The following is a 22,383-nucleotide window of genomic DNA, read 5'->3' as shown; positions in this document are numbered from 1 at the left end:
GTGCAGAAAAGGGAGCTGTTGTACACAGCTGGTATACATTCCCTTTGGAATGTAAAGTGGTCTAGCCCCTATGGAGAATGGTGGTATGGTGGTTCCTCTAATAAATTAAAAACAGATCTAATATACGATCCAGCAATCCACATTGGCATATATATCCAAAGTTGAAATCTCTATCTGGACGAGATATCCACACTTCCATGTTCACTGAAACACTATTCACAAGAGCCAAGACATGGAAGCAATCTAAGTGAGCAATGATGGATGGATGGATAAGGAAAATATTGTATACACACATATATACAATGGCGTATTATTCACTCATGCAAAAGAATGAAACCTTGCATGTGTGGCAACATGGATGAGCTTTGAGGGCATTATGCTTAGGGAAATAAGTCATACAAAAAAAGTAATATTCTCTCATCTCACTTTCAGGTGGAATCTAAAAACATCCAACCCATAAAAACAGAGCAGGCTGAGGGCTGGAGTAGTCAAGGGACACAAACTTTCAATTATACGATGAGTAAGTTTGAGGGTCTAATGTACAGTATGGTGACCATAGCACTGTTAACTTGAAAGCTGCCACAAGGCTAGAACTTCAACATTCTCAACACAGCAACAACAAAATGATATTATGTGAGGGGATGGCGATGTTAACTAACCTCATTGTGGTAAACATTTGGCAATATATACATGCTATCAAATTATCACATTGTATACCCTAAACAAAGTTAAATCATACGTCGATTATATCTCAACAAAGCTGAAAAACTTTTCTCAAGTATTCAAATTCCCAATTTGTTTAGCTCTTTCCCTTTTTTCCAAAAGCACCAATTCTTACAGAGCTCAACTGACTTAAGCAAACATATTAGAATTTGGTCCATTATCATAGTGAAGCACACATGCCATTTCTGAAGGACCGGTTGTGGCAGCCAGAGATACACAAGGAGAAGACATTTTCACTCACACAACGTGGTAGGCGACAGGAAATGGAGAAGTAAATGGCTCTCAAACGCAATTTTTCTTTCAGCTTCTCTTACTGACCCAGGTGTGTTACTCCCTTTCCCATCTTTTTTACATTCTTACCTACCTTATCACTGAGACAAGCAATTTTAAAAAAAGAATGCTGCAGATGTAAATTCACAAAGCCTACATTCTCACCTTCAAGTAATTCGTGATGCCAATATTTTTCATCCGGTCAGCAAAGGTATTGAAAGTCTCCACGCTGCTTTTGGGATGATAATAAAGAATTTCACTTCCAAGCCTCCAAACAATCTGTCAAAACAGAAGTTACTAACAAAACTGTAAAACCCCTGCCTTAACCAATGTCTCAGGAAGCTATTTTCTTCTGATTACAACATTAAAAAACAACCTATAATTCCTTTTTATAGATACCACTACTGTCAACATTTTACTGTACTTCACCCAATGGAAGTACTATTACATTTTATGTGATTAAAAGCTTTTCCTGTTGATTAAAATACCAGGTGTCATTAACAGTGTCATTTTGAGCCAGAAGTCTAAAGAAGGTGAGCAGTTAAGATACATATTGACGATAACATTTTTAATTAGTATAGGAGAAAAACATTAAAGTTAGAAAACTCGGGTTCCATTAATATTGGCTTCTTCACTGCTCTCATTATGTATCAAGCGAGAGCTATGGACTCAATTTTTCCTCACATTTCATCAAGTTCTACAACTATTGACTATAGTTGGTCTATCTTTAGAGCTTCAACTTAAGAATCTGCATCAGCTTTATTTATTATAAATTTTAATAAAAATATTTTCTCCCCAGAGCACCAAAACTTTGATGACAGTACTTGCAGCTCTTCTTTTGCATGAGGGCAAATCTCTACTTCTCTTACTCCATTTAAAGTACTTCAGTGATACTGATCTTCAAAGTAAACTGGTTGTTTGGTATAATATTGGTTTAGTATAATCATAATACTCAGAAAGAGACAGAGTTCTTTTATAGATAAACAAATTGCAGTATTTTGAAGCTTAAATAAAATGTGGAGATTATCCTACCACAGTTGTTCTTAAGTCCACATGTATGTAAGAATTACCTGGGACACCAGTTAAAAACAAATATTCCAGGGATTCAGACTTGAACTCAGTAAAACTCTGGTGGAGGGCAGGAATCTGTACTTTCAACAAAGGCTCTATGTGACTCAAACAGAGCCCAAACAAGCATCTGGTAACCACTGATTTAATTTATAAAACAAACTCTGGACAAAAAAGGGCTGTAATTTGTCCAATGTTTTATAGATCTAGATTAACTGTAGTCCATAAACTAAACTTTCAATCAATGGTTAAATTTTTTTTTCATATTTTTTGGTTCTATTAGACATCTAACTGATGCAATGGTTACTCTAATAGTAAAAGCTACTTGAGATATCCATGTGAAGTTATCTGTGGATATACTGTCTTTTACAAAACAAATTTAACAATACATGCCAAGCACTGTTCTGGATCCCTGCCCTGGTGGAATTTACATTCTGTTGTAGAGAGACTGACAATAACAAAGAAATACAATAATTAAACTGGCAAGTGTTATGGGGAAAACAATGAAGCAGAGTCAGAAGACCAGGGGTGCCAGCTGGAAAGTGAAGGGGGTTGGTGTGCAGTTGCAACTTTAAATAGTGAAGGGAGGCCCCACTGCAAGTATGACGTGAAGGAGGGTGACCACAGTGATAGCCAAAGAAACAGCAAAGACAATCAGGAAGAAGTATGGTTGTTCAAGGGATGAGCAAGGAGGCCAGTGAGGCTGGGGAAGAAAAGTAAGTTAGATGGTAACAGGAGATGAGGCCAAAGGGGAAAGGGAATGACCAAAGCACGGAGAACTTGCAGGTGATCAAAAGGATGCTGGCTCTTACTGAGTGAAACAGGAAAGCCACTGCAGGGTTTTCAGCTGAGCAGTGACATGATTTGACTCATGGTTTAAAAGGACTATGCTGTATCATTAATCATTTGAAAAATGCCCATCAAAGCTACAACGAGACACCATGTCACAATCACTAGGGTGGCTTTAATCAAGAAGACAGACAATAATACTGTGGGCGAGGATGTACAAATGTTGGAAACCTTGTATGTTGCTGGTGGGAATGTAAAACAGTGCAGTCAATGCGGAAAACAGTCTACCAGTTCCTTAAGAGGTTACATATATTTATCATATGCCCCAGCATATTCCTCCTCCTCGATATATTTACTCAAGAGAAATTACAACAAACACCCATAGAAAAACTTGTACATGGTGGGGGAGGAAACAACTTGTACATGAATGTTCATAGTAGCATTATTCATAGTAACAGAAAGAAAAACTACTCAAATGTCTAAAAACTGATGTATCAGTTTTATCTCATCAAATGAGATAAAGCCTTACACTGGAATATTATTTTACAATAAAAATCAGTGAAGAACTAATATGCCACAATATGGTATAATAAGCCTTGAACACATTATGTTCAGTAAAAGAATTCATTCATAAAAAGCCAGCTATTACATGATTCTACTTATTTGAAATGTCCAAAATAAAAAGTAGATTAATGGTTGCCAAGGGCAGGGTCTGGAGAAGAGGGACTACAAGTGGGTACAGTGTTTCTCTTGAGGGGGGGCGACAAAAAATGTTCTAAATTTAGATTGTGGTGACAGTTGCACATCTCTTGTGAATATATGAAAACACGCTGAATTGTTCAATTTAAATGGGTGAACTGTATGGTGTTTAATGTCTCTTAAATAAGGCTATTTTTTTTTTTGTTTTGTTAAGGCTCAGTCTGGTTATTATGCTGAAAATACACTGGGAGGCAGAGGAGGGTAAGCAGTCATCTAAGTGAGGTGATGGGGGTTTGAGTCAAGGAAGCAGCAAAAAGGATGTGGTAAGAAGTACTCAAGACTGCAGGGGGCAGGTTTTCAAAGGAGAGCCGACAGAATTTTCTGATGGTTTGGATATGAGGTGCAAAAGAGAAAAAAAAAAAAACAACTCCAGATTGGGTCTCAAAATTAGATAAGGGAACCCTGATCTGAGACAAGGAAAATTAGGCTGGACAAGGAATATCAGAAGAACCAGTTTATATTTGCTAGTATGATACGACATATCGTACTAGCTGGTATTAGATACTAAGAGGTGAGGTTGAATAGAATGTTGGGTACAGCAATCTGGACTTGACAGACGTCAGAGCCCCAGATACACAATGGGGGATCACCAGTATACAGACTGAATGAAAGGCTATGAAACTGAATGAGATCAAGAGAGTTCAGATAACAATAACACCTAAAGATTGGAGTTCTCAAGGACTCCCACGTCAGAAGGCCAAGGAGACAAAGCGCAATCAGAAAAGGAAACCGAGGAATGGCCAGTGCAGTAGGAGAAAAACCTGAGAGTGCAGAGTCCTGGAAGCCAGACGAAGAATTCTGTTTGTTTCTTCATCACACAGAAGGGAATGACCTGGTATGCTTAATATTGGTAATGATCAAGTTAAACGAGTACTGAAAATCAGCCACTGGATTCAGCAAAGTGGATATCACTGTTGACCCTGACAAGGCAATTTGGTAGAAATGATGATTTGTGGGGGAGTCTAACTGAAGAGGGCTTGGAACGAATAGATATATAAACTCTTCCCAGGAGTTCTGCTGAAAGGCAGAAGGGAGAAATGAGCACAGCTTGTGGAAGAAGTAGAAGTCAAGAGATGATATTAAGTGGGAGAGAGAATGACATGTTTGCATGAAAATGGGAACCATCCTATAGAAAGGGGACCATAAGGACATGGGGAAAGATGGAAGAATTACTTAAATGAATGAATAAGTATTTGGGAATCTGAGAATTCAGAGTTAAAGTATTTTTTGTCTCCTTAAAATGATAATAGAAAAATGAAGTATGAAAAAAAATGTCTTGATACAAACTCAATTTGAGATCTTGCAAAAGCTGTTCTGGGTGGAGTTCAAGAGGCAGAAACTCCCAGGATTCTGTGCTATCTTCCAGGGGACTCACACTTCACTTACCTCGGGTGCACCCTGCCTTTTGTTGCTATCCGTATCTTCCAAAACCTGAAGGTAACTGTGCATGTATTCTGCAGCTCGCTGCCACTGGTGCTTCAGCAGAGCTTCTTGGATAAAATTTAAACAAGCGCTTGTTGTCTGAGCAAAATCTTTCTCCTGTTTTCCTCCAGAGGCTATAAAGGTTAAAGAGGAGTCTTGAGCCAGTGACCTCAAATCAACAATTCAAGAATCTTACTTCTGATAAGCACAATTTTAACAAGTAGGTATTACTTAACCCAACCCATCCCCAATACCAAAGCTAGCTTCACTTGAGACCAACTCTTCCACATCATTTTAACTAGTTGTGGCAAATGAAAAAAAAAAATTCTATTTAAGAGATGTCTAATTTGATGTTCTTGGGCTACCAAGGTCACCAGTTCCTTCAAATCTGATTCAACTATCCTTTCACCCTTGCACTAAACAGTCTGGGAAGAATCTCTCAGAGAGGGCCCCCAGTGCAAAATACCAAGTATTCAGAATGGGTAAAAATCATCAGGGTCATCCTAGGAAAGCACTGTCTTTTTTCCTACCTATGTTCTGAAAACACCAAGAGGTGCACTTTTATTTTTCATGGACCACTTTCATTTTGTATCTCTAAAATACTGACAATCCTCATGTTAAGAATATTAGGGTTAGGACTTTTCTGGCAGTCCACTGGTTAAGACCTCACACTTCCAATGCAGGGGGCATGGGTTCAATCCCTGATCTGGCAACTAAGATCCCATATGTGTCTCAGCCATAAAAACTGTTCAAAAATGAAAAACAAAAAAAAAAGATTTGTGCTTAGTTACAACCTCATCTATGACAACAAGCTGCATATTGCCACCTCTTCCTCCCTTCCCACACCACTAAAGACTCCTATGGGCCAGCAGTCTTCCAGTTGGGGCGCCCTCACCCCTGGGAATATGCTTAGTCACTCAGATGTGTCTGACTCTTTGTGACCCCATGGGCTGTAGCCCGCCAGGCTCCTCTGTCCATGGGGATTCTCTAGGAAAGAATACTGGAATAGGTTGCCATGCCCTTCTCCAGGGGATCTTCCCAATCCAGGGATCGAACCCAGGTCTCCCACACTGCAGAGGATTCTTTACTGTCTGAGCCACCAGGGAAGACCCCACCCCTGGGAATACACAGAGATTAATAAGTATCATGCAAAAATAGCTTTATAGCAATCAACCTGCACATCTTCAACTTTCTCACATACTCTTTCCTAAAATTGATCTTCTAGAAAGCTGTGCATATAGACAAGGCTTCATCAAAATAACTCTAATATTACCTTAAGGTGAAAATACAAGTGTTTAGTGTTGAGAAAATGAATGACTCTAACATCCATTTGCAAGTCAGGTGATTTCTAGTTCTTTAATTATCAAAAGTGTAGAAGAATCTAATAATTTTTTAGAACACTATGTAATTTTTTCAGAAGTAAGTGAGGAGGAGTCAAAGACCTGATACATTGCTAAAATTAAACGCCATCCATTGCCAGCTACTTACTAAAGTGAGTAAAGTTTCTCAGAATTTCCACCAATTAAAACAAAATACAGGGGCTTCCCTGGTGGCTCAGTGGTAAAGAATCTGCCTGCCAATGCAGGAAACACGGGTTTGATCCCTGGTCCAGGAAGATCCCACAGTCTGTGGAGCAACTAAGCCTGTGAACCACAACTTTTGACCCTGTGGTCTAGAGCCCAGGAGCCACAAGAGAAGCCACCTGCAACGAGAAGTCTGCTGACCCCAATAAGAGAAAAGCCTACGAAGCAATGAAAACCCAGCCCTGCCAAAAATAAATTAAGTAAATAAAACTATTTTAAAATATACAATAGAATTAAAGCTAAATCTTTTCTCATTCTAGAAATATATAATATTCATCCACAGATATAAGAATTGGAAAAAAGTGATATCCTTATCCATTTTATTGAGATAAATAAGCAATAAAAATTTACATTTAACGCTTAAAATTTAACCAAAAAAGTAATACATTATTTTAATCAGCTGTGTAAAAAATTAATTATAATAATGTTTCAATCCAGAAGAAATTTTAATAGTTAAAAACTTTACAGGATATTAGCAAAAATTAAATGTGGATACATACTTTATGGAAGAATAAAGCAACAATATAAAATTTCCATCTATTAAAAGCTTTTTCATAAACACAAAACAGATGATAAAAGATATCACATTCCTAAGCTATTTAGACTCTACCAATTATTTTTTTAATTTATGGCCGCTCTACACAGCACGTGGGATCCTAGTTCTCCACCAAGGACTGAACCTGCATCCCTGAAGTAGAAGCATAGAGTCTTAACCACTGCACCCAGGAAGTCTCACCAAATATGTGTGTTTAAGTCATATAATAATTTCATTTGAAAGTGCCAATATATGCTGAAAATTATGCCTTTTGGAACTACCAAACTTATGATGCAATTTTTAGATGGCACATTAAAATGGTGCAAGATAGTACCTAATTTTTTAGGGGAAAAAAAAAGTAGACTACTTCTTTTGACTAGTGCTTCTCCAACTTTTTAAATGTATATACAAATCACCCAGGGATCCAGATGTAGTCCTAACACCACCAGAGAGCTTATTAGAAATCCGGAATACTATGCCCTGCCTACCTCTCTGAATTAGAAGCTGCATTTAACAGGATCTACAGCCAAGTTCCTAGGATATCAGCAGCAACACCAGGCAGCTAGGCCAAGAAACTGACAAAATGCTTCTTCCCTAAAACCTCATTTATTCATCTAAAGGAAAACTGATCTCAGGCCAAACTCCCTTCTGTTATACCTCTAAAGTTTTCACAGCTCAGACTGGAAATTGACTTTAGACGAGGATACAAAAATCCTTGGGCAATGCCCCTCCTATTTTACACCTGGGCCTAATTATCTCAGGAACAGCTCAAAGAATAGCATTCTTCGTAAGCAAAACATAATGTTATTTGTCGCTGATAAACTTGAAGAATAACTATCAAGGAAAATATATTTGATGGAATGAGATACAGTAAAGAACTAGTGTCAGCAACCTAATTTCTAATTCCTTTGAGAGAACCTAGAAACTCATCAGCCTGTCAACAAGTATTTTTTGAGCACTGCCATGGTCAAGCACTAGTCTAGGTACTCACCATAGGGTGCCCACCTTCAAAGTTTTTATTCTGGGGGACACACCCTTCAAAACACCCAAAGAAATTTAAAAGAATAAAAAGTAAATAATTGTTAGGCAACTAGGTTTTCCTATTGTGGTTAATTACCAATAAAACATCAATATTATCTGCAACTATATTCTCATAGCAGACGAAAGTATTAATATTTGGGGTTTAACAGGCTATCCATAAAAGATGAAACATTTTTAAGTATGTAAATTCTGGTCTTAAACCTACTTGTTTATGGACTGACTCAAGCTCTCCATAGAACACTGTTGACAGACACATGACCAGGTATGCAGTAACTAGCAGAAACTAGATTACTATTAATAGTTCCCCACAGGGGCAAGGAAACACCCTCTCTGAAGTTCCATTCATTGAAACCTGACTCAAACCATGTATATTAATCCAGTAAAAATAAAATGAGGAAAGAGGCAATAAATTATTACATTTTCAACACTCACTACGCACAAGGCTCTATGCTAGGCACTTTTCCCTTTTTTTAAACATATGTATCTCAAAGCAGATTCTGAGATCAGATAGGCCTGGGTTTGACTCCTGATACCAGCATTTAGAATTTTAACTTCTTTGAAATTAAGTTCCCTCATCTGTAAAATGCCTGGTACATATATTTACTGAGAACTAATTTACTGAGATAATTAAATAGATAATATTCAGGTTAAAAAATAAATAAGAGCTAAATTCTAGCAGCCAGGGACTCACAATCAAGGGGAAAGAAAGCTAGGCTAAGAAAGATATATTTGTGAATAATTAGAAAAGTGCTAGTTCATGACAACATACAGATAACTGATTTTTTTTTAAAATATATTCTAATAAGGAATTATCCCATAGAACAACTTGTTTATTTCTACATTAGAGGAACAAAGAAGAAAATAGTCTTTTCCTAAAATCTACTATAGATCAATTCTATTAGGGCTTATTTCAATGCAATTCAACAGAAATTTCTGGTATGTATTCCTCAATAGCAGAGATCTTATCTTCTTCAACAAATCTGTCCCCAGTATTAAGCCAATGCCAGGGATATAGTAAAATGCTCAGAAGAGTTACTGGAAGAAAAAAAAAAAAAGGGTATCGACCACAATACAGACTGTTATTAATTCAAAGAATTCTATGAGAAAAAAAGAATATTTTTTTCCTGTGTCTTTTTTATTAACTGCCTTAAAAAAAAATCCTCATATATTCTTATCTTGAAAATTGAACCAGCTTGGCTATCTGATTTTGTATCCATATTGAATCTTATCATCTACTTCATTAAAGCTGAAATGGTTATATGTTATTTTACTTACCTATGGATTCTATATGCTTCTGGAGCCAAGGGAAACACATTCCTGAACCAGAGCGCACACACAGTTCTCCCTGTTCATCCTCTGTCGTGGGTCTTATCAATTCTTCACTGAAATCACTCATATCTATTCCAGACTGAAAATATCAGTTACTTTCTGTACATCTTAATCCACAGGTTTCTGAATTATACAGAAAGACAGCCACTTTTATCTAATAAATACCAATGATCAACAAAATTAACAGCACCTGGTAGTTCCTTTAAAAAAATGAATTTAATTATGTCAGCAGCAGCCAAAATGAATGACCCATTTAAAAACTATTGACTACTTCAAATACTACTATATTTCAAGAAGAGACAAGGATAGATAAAATACTAACTCTTTAATTTAAAAAAGAAAAACTAATATAGAGGAAGAAACATATAAATGATGTATGAGGTAAAGGTGATTGCTCAGTCGTGTTCAACTCTTTGGGACCCCAAGGGGTATAGCCTGCCAGGCTCCTCTGTCCATGGGATTTTCCAGGCAAGAATACTAGAGAGGGTTGCCATTTCCTACTCCAGGACATCTTCTTGACTCAGGGATCAAACCTGCATCTCTTTCATCTCCTGCAATGGCAAGGCAAAGTCTTTATCACTGAGCCACCGGGGAAGCACAAATGATGTATAATAAGACAATATGAGAAATACAATAACAACAGTAGTAATTATCATTCTCATTGAGTCCTCTCTATATACCAAGCCTGCTGCTGCTGCTAAGTCACTTCAGTCGTGTCCGACTCTGTGTGACCCCAGAGACAGCAGCCCACTAGGCTCCCCCCGTCCCTTGGATTCTCCAGGCAAGAACACTGGAGTGGGTTGCCATTTCCTTCTCCAGTGCATGAAAGTGAAAAGTGAACGTGAAGTCCCTCAGTCGTGTCCGATTCTTAGCGACCCCATGGACTGCAGCCTACCAGGCTCCTCCATCCATGGGATTTTCCAGGCCAGAGTACTGGAGTGGGGTGCCATCGTCTTCTCCGATACACCAAGCCTACAAAGTATCTAATTTAATCCTTACAGAAATCTGGAGGTGAGTAGTTGAAAAAACTGAAGGGCTCAGTGAAACTTTGTAACCTGGACCAATGTCACAAAAAAGTGAGGACAATATTCTGGGAACTAGAATGTGTTCCCAAACACAACTGACATGAACAGAGTTTGGGGTGTTCGTGGAAGAGGGAGGCGGAAAGCAGATGGCGGGAAGAGAATCTACAAAAACAGCTTTGTGCCAAGCTGAGTTTAGACTCAATCCTCAAGATGCTCAGGACTCCTCTCCGTCCTTCCACATACCCAATTTAGGTCCTGCAGGTACTACCTGCTAGTACTTCTCCCATCTTCGCCAAACTCCGCAACTCCACACCACTCCCCCAGCTGGGGACTCCTTCAAACTGTGTCTAGATTACTGCATGAGCTTTCCAACTAGTAATCTTGCCTCAAATTTGGCTTCTCCACATCATCAACCGAACAAACCTTTCAAAATCAGATTAAAAGCACGTGTTTGAAGTAACATGAGTTTTGAACCCGACTCACACGTTGAGTCCTTCCAGAAGAAGCTCTCCCAACCCAAATTCTAAAGCCATTTAGGCGTCGTGTAGTTGTCACGGTAACCAAAGCAGCTCCACGCCTTCAGCCTTGCACGCGGAACCCGTTTCAGAGTAAAAGAGAAAATATAAGAACACTGGTGAAGCCTAGGGTAGGCCTTCCTCTTTCACGTGAACGCAGGCAGTAACGACAACCGCGGGACTTACCTGCCTGAAGCCAGAATTTTTCTGTGATACCAAATGTCTTCTGACTCCGGACCAGCGGGAGGAAACCCTCACACAACGCGAAACAAGTAAGTTTTGACAACAAGCTTGCAAAACTGGCCTCCAGCGCTCTGGAGACGCGCAGACGCAGCCCCGCCCCTAACTCTCGATTGGGCGGTGGAGCAGCCTCGACCCCGGAAATAACCCGGAAGTGGCCGTGGATTGCCGCCTTCCCATTGGATGGGTCTCAGGTTTACAGCTTGGTTTGTCTCAGCGGGAAAAATGAGAGACTAATTGTAAAAGAAGATTAATGCAAGGGGAGGCCGGCTGGATAAGGGTGCTGCTAAGTCGCTTCAGTCGTGTCCGACTCTGTGCGACCCCATAGACGGCAGCCCACCAGGCTCCCCCGTCCCTGGGATTCTCCAGGCAAGAACACTGGAGTGGGTTGCCATTTCCTTCTCCAATGCAGGAAAGTGAAAAGTGAAAGTGAAGTCGCTGAGTCGTGTCCAACTCTTAGCGACCCCATGGACTGCAGCCTACCAGGCTCCTCCATCCATGGGATTTTCCAGGCCGGAGTACTGGAGTGGGGTGCCATTGGATAAGGGTAACAGTCAAAAAAAGCACAACGTCACTTTATCCGAGTAGTTCCCCGTATGACGACCTTTCAGTTACTGCTTGGCTCGCGGGTGCGCGCAGCGAGCCTCGGAGGCGTGGCCAAGATAAATCTGCATAGCCTTTTAACTGCGTCCTGGAAATTTTTTTTTTTCTTTTATTTAAGGTTTAGCTTTGAATTGAAATGACTGACTGCTTCCCCCAAATTTAAGGGAGGTGTGCACCCGTCTGGAGTCACTTTTCATGACGAGGGTTAACGAACTTACTAAGAAGTAAGTGTTGAAAGTAAGTTTCTAATATAAAGATTTGGTTTGGCTACATTTCTTCCCTTGCTGTGAGGTGTAATTTCACCCAAACCAACCTAAAATGGGTTTTACCTGGCTGGAAATTCATGCTCCCACAAAAATGGGGAAGAAATTTTTGACAACTTAAAGTTATCAGTCAACTCAAGGCAACAGTAGATAAAAGGGAGGAAGTTAACTGATATCTTTCTTTTTTTCTCTGACAGACTACCAGATTATTTCCATTATTAGCTACACAAGTTGGAGAAACATATTTGCTGAAAATAAGTCAATAATGAGAGACAGAACCAATCAGGAGCTATTCTCTCTGTGTTGGTTTTCTGTGGGAAAGTAGGATAGAGATGGAAGTTTCCACAAAACCAGCTGGCTGGTGAGCACTTCCTCTAAGTGCCGGAAACATCAGGGCATTCAAAAGGGTTCAAATCACCTGGAAAACATGCAACAAAACTGCATAGTTTAGAAAACTTGACATGGAATCTTAGTTCTCTGACCAAGAATTGAACCTGGGCCATGGCAGTAAACGTGCCGAGTCCTAACCACTGGACCACCAGTGAATTCCCACTTAATTATTATCCAAATAATTGTACCTACTGCCTGTTAGCCTACATTTGCCTAAGTTTTAGTTGAGAAATATGTTCTTTTGTTACGAATAAAGGGAAAAATTCCTCTACAATATTCCCGATAATTTAAATATATCCATGATTTGACTCCCAATACAAAGGGAAAAAAAAAAAAACCAATTCAGTTTTAAATTCAGGATAAGATAGTACAGAAGAGGAAACAACTGTGGGAGTGTGGAAGCACAACAATATAAGACCCCTCTCAGAGAAGAGTAATACAAATTCAGACGTGTAATATATCTACTAAGGTAGTATTAGCTTCAGTGATATATACAGGGCTTCCCAGGTGGCTCAGTGATAAAGAACCCGCTTGCAATGCAGGAGAATTGGAAGAGACGTGGGTTTGATCCCAGGGTCAGGAAGATCCCCTGGAGAAGAAAGTGGCAACACGCTCCAGTATTCTTGCCTGGGAAATCCAGAGGAGCCTGGTGGGCTACAGTCCATGGGGGTCTCAACAGAGCTGGATACAACTTTGCAACTAAACAACAACATATATTTTTTTTTCTTAGATATTATAATTTTATTTTACAGCTAAGATAAACATATATTTTTTTCTTAGATTGATATTATAATTTTATTTTACAGCTAAGAGAAACTTATATATTTTTTTTTCTTAGATTGATTTTTTTTATTTTACAGCTAAGAGAAACTACGAAATACAGAATTTTCACCACCACAGGTGCTTTATTAACTGGTCAGATTTTAGAAAAAGTTATAAGCAGTGTTTCTCAACTGGGAGGTTAGTACCATTTCTACCAAGAGGAGTTTGGAAATTACTGTGTATGATCTGTAACAAGTCTGCTGTGGTTATATGTTTCATCAAAACCATATTTTCTCCCTCTCAGTTCTCAGCGTCTCCTTCCAGGAGGCACTTTTGACCTCACAAGCATATTTTGGAGGGAGTTATAACCCTCCATGCTATCTTTTAGTAACAAAGGAGCAGTTTCCAGGGTAGGTACTATCAAAAAGTGTCTCCTCTGTGACAAAGTCATTGATTTGCTGAAACTCTTCCCTGGTGGCTCAGACAGTAAAGTGTCTGCCTACAATGTGGGAAACCCAGGTTCGATCCCTGGGTCGGGAAGATTCTCTGGAGAAGAAAATGGCAACCCACTCTAGTACTCTTGCCTGGAAAATCCCATGGACGGAGAGTGTGGTAGGCTACAGTCTATGGGGTCACAAAGAGTCGAACACAGCTGAGCGACTTCACTTTCTTGTATCATCAACCATCCCTATTGGCTGTAAGAGCCTGAGACTCTGCTGTTTATTTAAACAACATAAATGGACAACTTCATAATATGTTATCCCATTTATTCGTATAGAAACATTATGAGGTTTTACCATGAGCCCCAATGTTATGCACAAGAACTCTAAGCCTCAAAAAAGTTAGCAGCTTGCCTAGGGTCATACAGTTAAACTTCTGATATATTTTAATGCTTTTGACTCCATTCTCTGTGTCTGCTAATTGTCCCAGTAAGGAAGTAATCCCTATCTGAAAACTGTAAATAGATAAGCCAAACAGTCTACACTGTGGAAATTGTGCTGTACAGGCCTCACCCTGGTATTTGTTCAAAGCACCAAATATTTGGCTTCTATGAAGATAGTGCCAAAGTAAATCAGGCAGGCCCGGAAACAGGAACTTCTATATAAGCCTATATTCTCCAGGCAATTTCATGTGTTTGAGTTTCTTTCTTTGTTCAGTAGAAATGGTAATAATATTTGTCAGGACTAGACAAATAGTACATGCTGATAGAAGACCTTGCCTTGTATATGACTCACTCCCAGGAGAATACACCCTTTGACAGGACTTTGACGTGGCTTTTTAATTGTAGGAAAATAATTTAACTCTACTGGCCGTTCCCAATGGAAATCTTCAATTCTCTGTGGCTTTCAGACAGGATACTGCTTAAGTTCCATTTCAGTTATATGATCCATTTACTGAAAGTCTGATAGCTTTCTGTTTTTCACTCTAAATCTAAATTATTGTGCTTGATTAATAATCTTTAATAATCTGATTTACCCTCACCACCCAAATTATCTCCCACTACTCTTGTTTTAAGATTTTTTATTGAAGTATAGCTGATTTACAATGCTGTGTTAGTTTCAGATGTACAGCAAAATGATTCAGTAATACATATACATATATCCTAAGAGTCGGACCCAACTGAGCGACTTCCCTTTCACTTTTCACTTTCATGCATTGGAGAAGGAAATGGCAACCCACTCCAGTGTTCTTGCCTGGAGAATCCCAGGGACGGGGGAGCCTGGTGGGCTGCCATCTCTAGGGTCACACAGAGTCGGACACGATTGAAGCGACTTAGCAGCAGCATACATATATCCACTCTTTTTTAGATTCTTTTCTCACATAGACCATTACAGAGTATTGAGTGGAGTTTCCTGTGCTTTACAGTATGTTCTTATTAGTTATCTATTTTATGTATAGAGGTGTCCACTATACATAATCCCACTACTTTTTAATAGGATCATTTTAATCCAGAAGTTTAGGTTTCATCACTGTCTTCTTTTCTCCTATGCTTCTTTATGCCCATCCCTACCCTCCCTGCTCTATCATCAAGCAACCACTGTCATAGGTTAGTCTGAATTGTCTAGAATTTTATTTAAATCCAGTTTTACAATGTGTATTATTTTTTGGATCGGGGTTATTTCACTCAGAATCTCTTTGTTGTTGCTAGTATCTATAGTTCCTTAGTATTGCTGAGCAATATTCCAAACTTTAACATCTATTTACCTGTGAAAGGACAGCTGTGTTTTTGTTTGTTTGTTTTGGTTTTCACTGTTACCAGTGAAGCCACCATGAACATTTGTGAACAAGTCTTGGTGTGGATATGTTTATTTCTCTTGAGTGAATACCCAGGAGTGGAAAGACTGCATTTGTATGATAGGCATAATTTTTAAAGAAACTGCCACACTGTTTTCCAAAGGGGTTGAATCATTTTAAATTAGAACCAGCAATGTAATGAGAAATCCAATTATCTTCATCCTTGGCAGCATTTATTATGATCAATCTTTTTAATTTTAGCCATCTAGTGGATGTGCAGTAATATCTCATTATGGTTTTAAGACTCTTGAGAGTCCCTTGGACTGCAAGGAGATCCAACCAGTCCATTCTGAAGGAGATCAGCCCCGGGATTTCTTTGGAAGGAATGATGCTAAAGCTGAAACTCCAGTACTTTGGCCACCTCATGCGAAGAGTTGACTCATTGGAAAAGACTCTGATGCTTGGAGGGATTGGGGGCAGGAGGAGAAGGGGACGACAGAGGATGAGATGGCTGGATGGCATCACTGACTCGATGGACGTGAGTCTGAGTGAACTCCGGAAGTTGGTGATGGACAGGGAGGCCTGGCGTGCTGCCAAGAGTCGGACACGACTAAGCGACTGATCTGATCTGAATGACTAATGAGACTCTTCCCTGGTGGCTCAGACGGTAAAACGTCTGCCTACAATTCGGGAAACCCAGGTTCGATCCCTGGGTCGGGAAGATCCTCTGAAGAAGGAAATGGCAACCCACCTCAGTACTCTTGCCTGGAAAATCCCATGGGCGGAGAGCGTGGTAGGCTACGTCCATGGGGTTACAAAGAGTCAGACACAACTGAACGACTTCACGTCACTTTAATGACTGATGGGGCTTCCCAGGTGGTGTAGTTGGTGAGGAATCTGCCCACTAATGCAGGAGCTGCAGGTTCAATCCTTGGGTCGGGAAGACAGCCTGGAGAAGGAAATGACAACCTCTTCCAGTATTCTTGCTTGGAAAATTCCATGGACACAGGAACCTGCAGGCTTGCTGCTGCTAAGTCGCTTCAGTCGTATCCGACTCTGTGTGACCCCATAGACGGCAGCCCACCAGGCTCCCCCCGTCCCTGGGATTCTCCAGGCAAGAACACTGGAGTGGGTTGCCGTTTCCTTCTCCAATGCAGGAAAGTGAAAAGTGAAAGTGAAGTCGCTCAGTCATGTCCGACTCTTCACGACCCCAGGACTGCAGCCCACCGGGCTCCTCCGTCCATGGGATTTTCCAGGCAAGAGTACTGGAGTGGGGTGCCATTGCCTCCTCTGAACCTGCAGGCTTAGACACAACTGAAACTGGCTACTGAGCACAATGACTGATGATACTGAGAATCTTTTCTTGTACATATTTGCCACATTTGTATCTTGTTTAGTAAAGTATCTGTTCAAATCTTTGACCCACTTTTTTCAAATTGGGTTGTTTTTATTGTTATTAATGTTATAGTATTTATATATTCTAGATACAAGTTCTCTGTTGAATACATGATACGTGCTTTGCAAATATTTTCTCCCAGTCTGCGGTTTACCTTTCCATTTTTAATAACTGAGAATATATTAATAGAAATGAGAGCAAATGTTTTTACTTTTCTAAACCCCATATTAATTTCTTTATTTTAGAGTTTATGGGTTTTGTGTGTATTTTTTCAGTTTTAGTAAATCCAAGGTCACAAACATTTTCTCCTATAGTCTCTTCAAGAAGTTATTCTTACATTTAGGTCAGTGATCTATTTCCAATCAGTTTTTGTATATGGTATGTAGTAAGGGTTGAGGTTGATTGTTTTTTTTTTAACCAATGGCTATTCAATTGTTCCAGCGCCATTTATTGTAAAGATTAACATTTTCCCACTGAACTGCCTTGCCATGTTTGTTGAAAATCAATTGCCTCTATATGTGTGTGTTTATTTCTAGAATATTCTGTCCTGTGGACCTATGTGGTCTGCTTATAGGATCTTCGAAAAAGCAAGAGAGTTCCAGAAAAACATCTATTTCTGCTTTATTGACTATGCCAAAGCCTTTAACTGTGTGGATCACAATAAACTGTGGAAAATTGTGAAAGAGATGGGAATACCAGACCACCTGACCTGCCTCTTGAGAAACCTGTATGCAGGTCAGGAAGCAACAGTTAGAACTGGACATGGAACAACAGACTGGTTCCAAATAGGAAAAGGAGTACGTCAAGGCTGTATATTATTTAACTTATATGCAGAGTACATCATGAGAAACACTGGGCTGGAGGAAGCACAAGCTGGAATAAAGATTGCTGGGAGAAATATCAATAACCTCAGATATGCAGATGACACCACCCTATGGCAGAAAGTAAAGAAGCACTAAAGACCCTCTTGATGAAAGTGAAAGAGGAGAGTGAAAAAGTTGGCTTAAAGCTCAACATTCAGAAAACGAAGATCATGGCATCCAGTCCCATCACTTCATGGCAAATAGATGGGGAAACAGGGGAAACAGTGGCTGACTTTATTTTGGGGGGGCTCCAAAATCACTTCAGATGGTGATTGCAGCCATGAAATTAAAAGACGCTTACTCCTTGGAAGGAAAGTTATGACCAACCTAGATAGCATATTCAAAAGCAGAGACATTACTTTGCCAACAAAGGTCTGTCTAGTCAAGGCTATGGTTTTTCCAGTGGTCATGTATGGATGTGAGAGTTGGACTATAAAGAAAGCCGAGCACCAAAGAATTGATGCTTTTGAACTGTGGTGTTGGAGAAGACTCTTGAGAGTCCCTTGGACTGCAAGGAGATCCAACCAGTCCATCCTAAAGGAGATCAGTCCTGGGTGTTCATTGGAAGGACTGATGTTGAAGCTGAAACTCCAGTACTTTGGCCACCTGATACGAAGAGGTGACTCATTTGAAAAGACCCTGATGTTGGGAAAGATTGAAGGCAGGAGGAGAAGGGCACAACAGGGGATGAGATGGTTAGGTGGCCTCACCAACTCAGTAGACATGGGTTTGGGTAAATTCCGGGAGTTGGTGATGGACAGGGAGGCCTGGCGTGCTACGGTTTGTGGAGTTGCAAAGAGTCAGACACAACTGAGCAACTGAACTGAACTGAGCTATACCAGTATCACATTATAACTACAGTAAGTCTTCAAAAAGGTAGTGTAACTTCTCAGCTTTCTCTTTTTCAAGGCTAGTCTATGTCCTTTGAGTGCTTGCATGCTAAGTCACTTCAGTTGTGTCTGACTCTTTGCAACCCTATGAATGCCACGCTCTTCTGTCCATGGGATTCTTCAGGCAAGATTAGTGGAGTGGGTTGCCGTGTCCTCTTCCAAGGGATTCTTCCTGACCTTGGAATTTAACTCTCATCTCCTGTGTCTCCTGCATTTGCAGGCAGGTTCTTTACCACTAGCGCCACCCAGGAAGCCCATATCCTTTGCATTTCCACATAAATCTTATAATTAGCTCATTGATTTCTACAAAGAAACCTGCTGGGATTTTGATTAGAATTTCATTAAATTCATAGATCAACTTAAGTAAAGTGGATATTATTATAATATTAAGTCTTACAGCCCATGAATATGGTTTAACTCTCGTTTTTTAAATTTAATTTTCATCAATAGTAGTTTATACTCTTTAATATTCAGTTCTTTCACATCTTTAGTCAGATTTACCCCAAAATATTTTATTTCAGGTGCTATTGTAAAAAGTATTGTAGTTTTAATTTCACATTCTGATTGTTCACTGCTGGCATATAGAAGCACAATTAATTTTTGAATACTGTTCTTGTTTTTGGAAACTTTGCAAACTTCTTAATTCTAGTAGCTTTTTGTAGATTTCTTAGGATACTCTAGAAATTTGTCTGCAAATTTAACTTCATCCTTTCTGAATTTTATGCCTTTTATGTTCTGCTTGCCTTTTCCACTGCTTCAATACAATGTGGACTAGATATGGTAAGAGCAGACCTCCTTGACTTCTTCCTGATCTTTAAAGGAAAGTCTTCGATTTTTGATCAATAAAACTGACACTAGCATAGGTTTCTTTTGTACAAGCCCTCTATCAAATTGAGAGAGTTTCCTCTACAGGCATTCCTGGTTTTATTGCACTCTTCATTATTGCTTTGCCATATACTATCTGTCTTACAAATTTAAGTTTTGTGGCAGCCCTTTGTGGAGCAAATCTATCAGCTCCATTTTTCTGACAGCCTTTGCTCACTTCATGTCTCTGACACATTTTGGTAATTCTTACAGTACTTCAAACTTTTTCATTATTATATTGTTATGGTGATTTGTGATCAATAATCATTGCTATTATTATGATGACTCATTGAAGGCTCATAAGATGGTTATTATTTTTAATCAATAAAGCCTTTTTAAAGTAATACACATTTTTTAGACATGATGCTATTGCACACTTAATAGACTACAGTTTAGTATAAACATAACTTGTAGACACACTGGAAAACCAATAAAACTTGTATATGTGTGACTTGCTTCTTTGTGATATTTGCTGATTGCCATTGTTTGGAAACAAACTCACAATATCTCTAAGGAACACCAGTATTTCCAAGGTGCTAAGAATTTTTATCAAGAATGGATATAAGATTTCACCAAATATTTTTGGTATCTATTGAGATGATCATATTGCTTTTTTTGATATTAATATGATAAATTACTTAGAATGGGTTTGGACATATTTCACTCTCTTCAGTTTCCTGGAGAAGTTTGTAGTATACAACCGATATTACTTTTTTCTTTAATGTTTGGTGGAAGTCACTAGTGAAGCTATATGGGTATGGAGATTTCTTTGTTGGAAAGTATTTTCCCCATGTGTGTGCTCAGTCACTTCAGTTGTGTCTGACCGCGGCCCCATGGACTGCAGCCCTCCAGGCTCCTCTGCCCATGGGATTCTCCAGGCAAGAATACCAATTAATTTCTTTAATAAATAAAAACAGGGTTGTTCAGATTATCTTTGTTTAAAGTGAGCTTTGGCACTCTGTGTTTTTCAAAGACTTCATGCATTTTATCATAGTTTTATCATTTATTGGCATAAAGTTGTTGATAATGTTCCCTTGATATTCTTTTAATGTCTGTAGGATCTGTAGTTATATGTTCTGTGTCATTTCTGATAGTGGCAATTGGTGTCATTTCTTTATTTTTTCAGATCAATCTGACTAGAGGTTTGTAAGTTTTATTGGAATTCTCAAAGTCAGCTTTTGTTTCATTGATTTTCTCTATTTTCTTTTTGCTATTTTATTGATTTCTGATTTTATCTTTATTAGTTCCTTTCTTATGCATACTTGGGCTTTAATTTGTTTTTCTTTTTCAAGTTTCTTAAGGTAGAAGGTGAAGTTATGGATATGAGACCTTTCTGGTTTTCTAACATAAATATTTAAGGATATAAGTTTCCCTCTAAGCAGTATTTTAGTAACATTTCACCAATTTTGATATGTTGTGGTTTCAATTTCATTCACTATGAAATACTTTCTAATTTTCTATTAGATTTTTTTCTTTGACTCATGGATTATTTAAAAGCTTGTTATTTTCTTTTTCAAGTTTGTTATTTAGATTCCAGAATTTGGAGACCTTTTGTTATTGATTTCTATACTTTAATTTCTATATTTTGATACTTCAGTTCCATGTGATCAACAAACATATTTCGTATGTTTCAAATTTTTTTAAATGTATTGTTCCTTGGCCCACAATATCATGGTAAATATTCCACAAACACTTGAAGAAGAAATGTATATTCTGCTGTTTTGAGGTAGTGTTTTAACCCCCATAGATAGATATCAGTCAGGTCAACTAAACTGATTGTATTGTTTAAGTCTTCTATATCTTTATTGACTTTCTGTCTAATTATTCTGTCTATCATTGAGGGAGAGAGGACCTCTGAAATCTCCAAAAATAATTATAGATTTGTGCAGTTCTCCTATAAATTCTGATTTTGCTTTATATATTTTGAAGTTTTCTTATTAAGGTAAGCTATGAAAATTATTATATCCTCTTGATGAGTTAGCTTCTTTAAAATTATTAAACAACTTCCTTTATACCTGGTAATATTCTCTGCTGTGAAATCTGCTTTGTCTGATAATCATGTGGCTACTCCAGCTTCCTTTAGATTAGTGTTAGCTTGATTCATCTTTTTTTAAAAAATTAAACCTATTTGTGCCCTCTACTTAAAGTGTGTGTTCTTATAAGAAGCATATAGTTGAATCTTGATTTTTTAAAATTAAATCTGAAAATCTGTATTTTTTGATAGGCATGTTTAGACTATTTATATTTAATATGATTATTGATGAATGGAGAAGGCAATGGCAACCCACTCCAGTACTCTTGCCTGGAAAATACCATGGATGGAGAAACCTGGTAGGCTGCAGTCCATGGGGTCCCTAGGAGTTGGACGTGACTGAGCAACTTCACTTTCACTTTTCACTTTCATGCATTGGAGAAGAAAATGGCAACCCACTCCAGTGTTCTAGCCTGGAGAATCCCAGAGACGGGGGAGCCTGGTGGGCTGCCATCTATGGGGTCGCACAGAGTTGGACACGACTGAAGCGATTAGATTTAAATCTATGGTCTTTCTATTTGCATTCTGTCTCATCTGTTCTTTGTTCTCCTTTTCTCTTTTTTCTATCTCCCATTAGATTAATTGAGAATCTGTCATCTCTTTTGTTGGCTTACTTATACCTCTTTGTGGTTTTGTTGCTATTATTATTATTGTCATAAAGTTTATAATGTGTTTAGTCACTCAGTCATGTCCAACTCTTTGTGACCCCATGGATTGTAGCTCAACAGTCTCCTCTGTCCATGGGGATTCTCCAGTCAAGAATACTGGAGTGGGTTGCCATGCCCT

At 38.8% G+C, this 22,383-nt stretch overlaps 1 protein-coding gene across 9 annotated transcripts in view; it reads right to left on the bottom strand.

The window, feature by feature from the left end:
* Positions 1 to 11,403, bottom strand: part of TAF1A (TATA-box binding protein associated factor, RNA polymerase I subunit A) — a 32,109-nt gene extending 20,706 nt beyond the window's left edge. For 2 of the 9 annotated variants that reach the window (XM_070385491.1, XM_070385490.1), the window contains exons 1-3: positions 9,466 to 11,235; positions 4,996 to 5,165; positions 1,159 to 1,272 (exon numbers count right to left, since the gene is read on the bottom strand). In XM_070385491.1, coding sequence (XP_070241592.1) covers positions 1,159 to 1,272; positions 4,996 to 5,165; positions 9,466 to 9,586 — 405 coding nt within the window. In that variant the 5' untranslated portion in view covers positions 9,587 to 11,235. The other 7 variants (XM_070385488.1, XM_070385485.1, XM_070385484.1 and 4 more) reach the window with 7 other exon arrangements.
* Positions 11,404 to 22,383: the final 10,980 nt, after the last annotated feature.

The sequence above is a fragment of the Bos mutus genome, chromosome 16 (assembly GCF_027580195.1).
Source record: "Bos mutus isolate GX-2022 chromosome 16, NWIPB_WYAK_1.1, whole genome shotgun sequence".
Classification (NCBI taxonomy): Eukaryota; Metazoa; Chordata; class Mammalia; order Artiodactyla; family Bovidae; genus Bos; species Bos mutus.
This window is presented reverse-complemented; position numbering and strand designations above follow the sequence as displayed.